Source organism: Wyeomyia smithii, chromosome 1, assembly GCF_029784165.1.
Source record: "Wyeomyia smithii strain HCP4-BCI-WySm-NY-G18 chromosome 1, ASM2978416v1, whole genome shotgun sequence".
NCBI lineage: Eukaryota > Metazoa > Arthropoda > Insecta > Diptera > Culicidae > Wyeomyia > Wyeomyia smithii.
The window spans coordinates 153,906,496-153,909,899 of record NC_073694.1 but is presented as its reverse complement, the minus strand read 5'-3'; the positions used below and the strand labels follow the sequence as shown (position 1 = coordinate 153,909,899).

Genomic DNA, 3,404 nt, shown 5'->3' with positions numbered 1-3,404 from the left:
CCTGTAATCGCATAATTGTACCATTCGTCATTTTATGGATTTTGTGCTTTTTATTGGGAAATGCTTAGAATATATGAACTTTTTACATCTGAAAAAATATGCTTGTTTGTGTGAAAAAGTCGTAAAAAATACCAAGTTGTTTTGTCACATAGCGTAAATAACTTTAACCAAAAAAAAAAAAAAAATTTAACCAATTTGACTTCAAAAGTAATGTTTAATGTATACAGAGTGTAAAGTAGTGCTTTCTTCATGATACAAAGTTTAGTTAAAGTGTCTATTTGCAAGAATATATTGGGAACAAAGCATTTAAGGTCAAAATATAAAAGTTTGCGATAATGGGTCCATTTTGGCTTGCTTTTCAAGAATATTCCCACAACCTCGATTTGATTGGCTATTCTTGAAGAGCATGGCAAAATGAACCCATTTCCGCGAAAAAAACGAGAAAACGTAGGACTTTAACATAGGACTGTTAATCGAATAGTGGCAGTTAAGCCGTTCCTTACCCTATACATACCGAGTTGCAATATTTTATCATGAACAAAACCAGTGAAACAAACGGATGCCATCTGTTTCGCAGATTTCAGATGTTAGTGTGTCTGATGTCTAGGAAGCCGACCTAATTTCGCCATTTGTTTACGAAGGCTGTGATGTCACCGATCTTTGAAAAAAACTTAAAAGTACACAAATAATAGCACCTTCATCTAGTTTTATTGTTTTCGCTGGTCATTTTAAAAACCAGGATCCCAGTCAGTTTGCTGCGGCTCATGATTGATTTTATAACAAACTATTGTATCACCTGCGCGGACTTCTAGTTGCTGGTCATCCAAACGTAGTCCACACTCAACGTCCTTTTTGATAGAATCAACTTCATTTTTCAAGTGTCGCATAGATTCTAGCTTCAATCCGTTAGCAATGACCTCTCCGTTGCGCAGCACTTTGCACTTGGATGTTTTCTTTAGCACACCCTTTGAACATCGACATCCTAAGACGTTGACTTTTCGACGGCCTTCGTTGATTTCGAAAAGCTGTAGCACATTGGCCTCTCCTACAGTTTCCTCCACATCCACCAAAGGCAGTTTCGCGTTAATCTCCTTCTTGAGATCATCTACAAGTCTGTATATAATGTTAACTGGTCGAACCTCAACTCCTTTCGGTGGTTTTTCAGGTGCCTTCACCGAGAAAGCGTAGATAATAGCTTTGAAAAGTTTCGCCAGTTCTAGATCTCCTTGCGTTACATCGCCCACGGCATAATGCACAACATCTAACCGGCAGTGTTTATTCCCGTCGTAGGTTTCCAACACATCTAGGATCGCTTCAACCGAACCGTGCACATCTCCTTTAATAATAACATTTACACGGGGTGTAGGATCCTCCGGTTCCGATTCCTTTGGACGAGGTCCTCGGTTTCGACGTCGGAAAAACCCAGACTGTCGCCTCTGCTCCCGCTCGGCACGATACTGTTCATCGTGCTGCAACTGTTTCAATTGAATGGCATCTTTATCACCCTCAGCTTTTTCGTGTTTTGCCTGTGCTTCTCGCCATCGCATCACGGAATGAGCAATCTTCTCCGATTCTACTTCCAGAATGATATCCCCAGCGGATGGTAACTCTCGCCATCCAAGAATTTCTACCGGCATTCCGGGTGTAGTTTCAGCCACTGGCTGACCGGCGTGGTCAAAGAGCCCCCTAACTTTAGCCCACGCCAAACCACTTACCAAAACGCTACCTTTTCTTAGTGTTCCCCTAGTCACTATCGCAGTAGACAGTTTGCCACGGTGTGAATCAAGCTTGGATTCCACTACCACACCCTCCATCATCCCAACATACTCCCCTTTAAGATTCATTAGCGTTGCTTGGGTACTGACTGCCTCAGTCAGCTCATCTAGATTAATACCATGCAAAGCAGAGATGCCTAAAACCAGATAGAAAAAAAACTCAAAAGAAATAATACCAACAGACATATAAATGTGCTTACCAACTGCAATGGTATCCCCACCAAACCCTTCCAGAGCCACACCATGCTGCGCTAGTTCCTTTTTCACTCGATCTGCGTTTGCACCCGGCTTGTCAATTTTGTTAATGGCTACTATAATCGGTACACTACATTCTCGTGCCAGGTTCAAAACTTCTTTGGTTTGCTCCATGACACCGTCATCGGCAGCCACAACCAGCACAATAATATCCGTCAAATGAGCTCCTCTAGCACGCATCGCACTGAAAGCCGCATGTCCAGGTGTATCCAGGAATGTCACTTTTTCGCCACTGTCTAGTTCTACAGTAAACGCTCCGATATGCTGGGTGATGCCACCTGCTTCACCAGCCGCAACTGAGGCTCCACGCAATGAGTCCAAGAGAGTGGTTTTACCATGGTCGACATGGCCCATTACCGTCACAACTGGAGGTCTCTCCAAGAGATTTTCCACTGCAGGAGGGTCCCGTGGGAGCACGTCCCTATCCTTAATTTCGATTTGCTTCTCCAAACCCGGAGCGGCCACTGTTTTGGTTCGGAGGCCACATTTGTTAGCGATTTCTTTGATAATTTTTTGATCTTCAATCCTAGCATCAGCATCGATGTTTTGCACCCCTTTAACATATAGCATTACCTCCTGCACGTGCTCTAAGTTTAACTTACAGGATTTGGCCAGCTCCTGAACAGTCATATTACGCCAAACATCCACCACTTTATCAACTGCATCGCTTTTGCCGTTTTTAGCAGAAAAATCTATCACGCGTGGCGCTTTCCTTTCTTCGGCGGTCTGCCTTCGCTTCAGGTCAACAGAGCTAGTCCGAAATCCGCCCACCATCGGTCTTTGCCGGGTAATACAGTGTCGAATCGTTTCATTACCTAACCTATAAACCGAAAAAGCTCTGTTACATGTACGAAATTCTCTTCGTACTCTATCAAAATTATTACCTACTGATCATCAGCCTTATAGATAACATTGGCCTTCCGGTAAAATTCCAGTTCTGAAAGATATATGGCAAGCTAGCTAAAACATGAATGTTTTAAAATAAGAACCACGGTCGAAAAAAATGTTTTCTTCGCTGTATTATGTGACTTTGTTTTGATTCTGATCTGTTTTGATTACTTTTCTAAACCAGTGATGCCAAGTTGTATGTTACTTGTGCAATTGAAATCCATTGGCAATCAAAATCACTTGTGTGAATTCGCCCAACAAGAAACGTACCCAACAAAATCGTGAAATATTTCATTTTGTTGGGTAGCTGGTTTTGTTGGTTTAAATCCGGATTTATATATGTTGCGTGATTTTACCCTCCGGAACTAAGCCAACAAAAACGAAATATTTCAACAGAAGAAAGCATAGAATGCAGCGCTAATGGTGGGCAGCACTGAAACTAAAAATGTGAATTAAACCAACAAAATTGATAAGAGAAAAAACTTA

The 3,404-nt window shown here is 42.0% G+C and overlaps 1 protein-coding gene across 1 annotated transcript; it reads right to left on the bottom strand.

Moving 5' to 3' along the window:
• Positions 1-668: 668 nt before the first annotated feature.
• LOC129726886 (translation initiation factor IF-2, mitochondrial) lies at positions 669-3,077 on the bottom strand. The gene is made up of 3 exons (XM_055684093.1): positions 2,915-3,077; positions 1,976-2,850; positions 669-1,912 (listed from the first exon to the last, which is right to left on the bottom strand). Exons 1-3 carry the CDS (start codon positions 2,941-2,943, stop codon positions 729-731), a joined length of 2,088 nt encoding a protein of 695 aa, XP_055540068.1. The 5' UTR covers positions 2,944-3,077; the 3' UTR covers positions 669-728.
• Between the last annotated feature and the right edge of the window lie 327 nt (positions 3,078-3,404).

Coding starts and splice junctions, on each gene's coding strand:
- LOC129726886 (XM_055684093.1), bottom strand. CDS start 2,943: ATGTTATCTATAAGGCTGATGATCAGTAG. Junction 2,851..2,914: donor ATAAGGCTGATGATCAGTAG/GTAATAATTTTG, acceptor TTCGGTTTATAG/GTTAGGTAATGAAACGATTC. Junction 1,913..1,975: donor TGGGGATACCATTGCAGTTG/GTAAGCACATTT, acceptor ATCTGGTTTTAG/GCATCTCTGCTTTGCATGGT.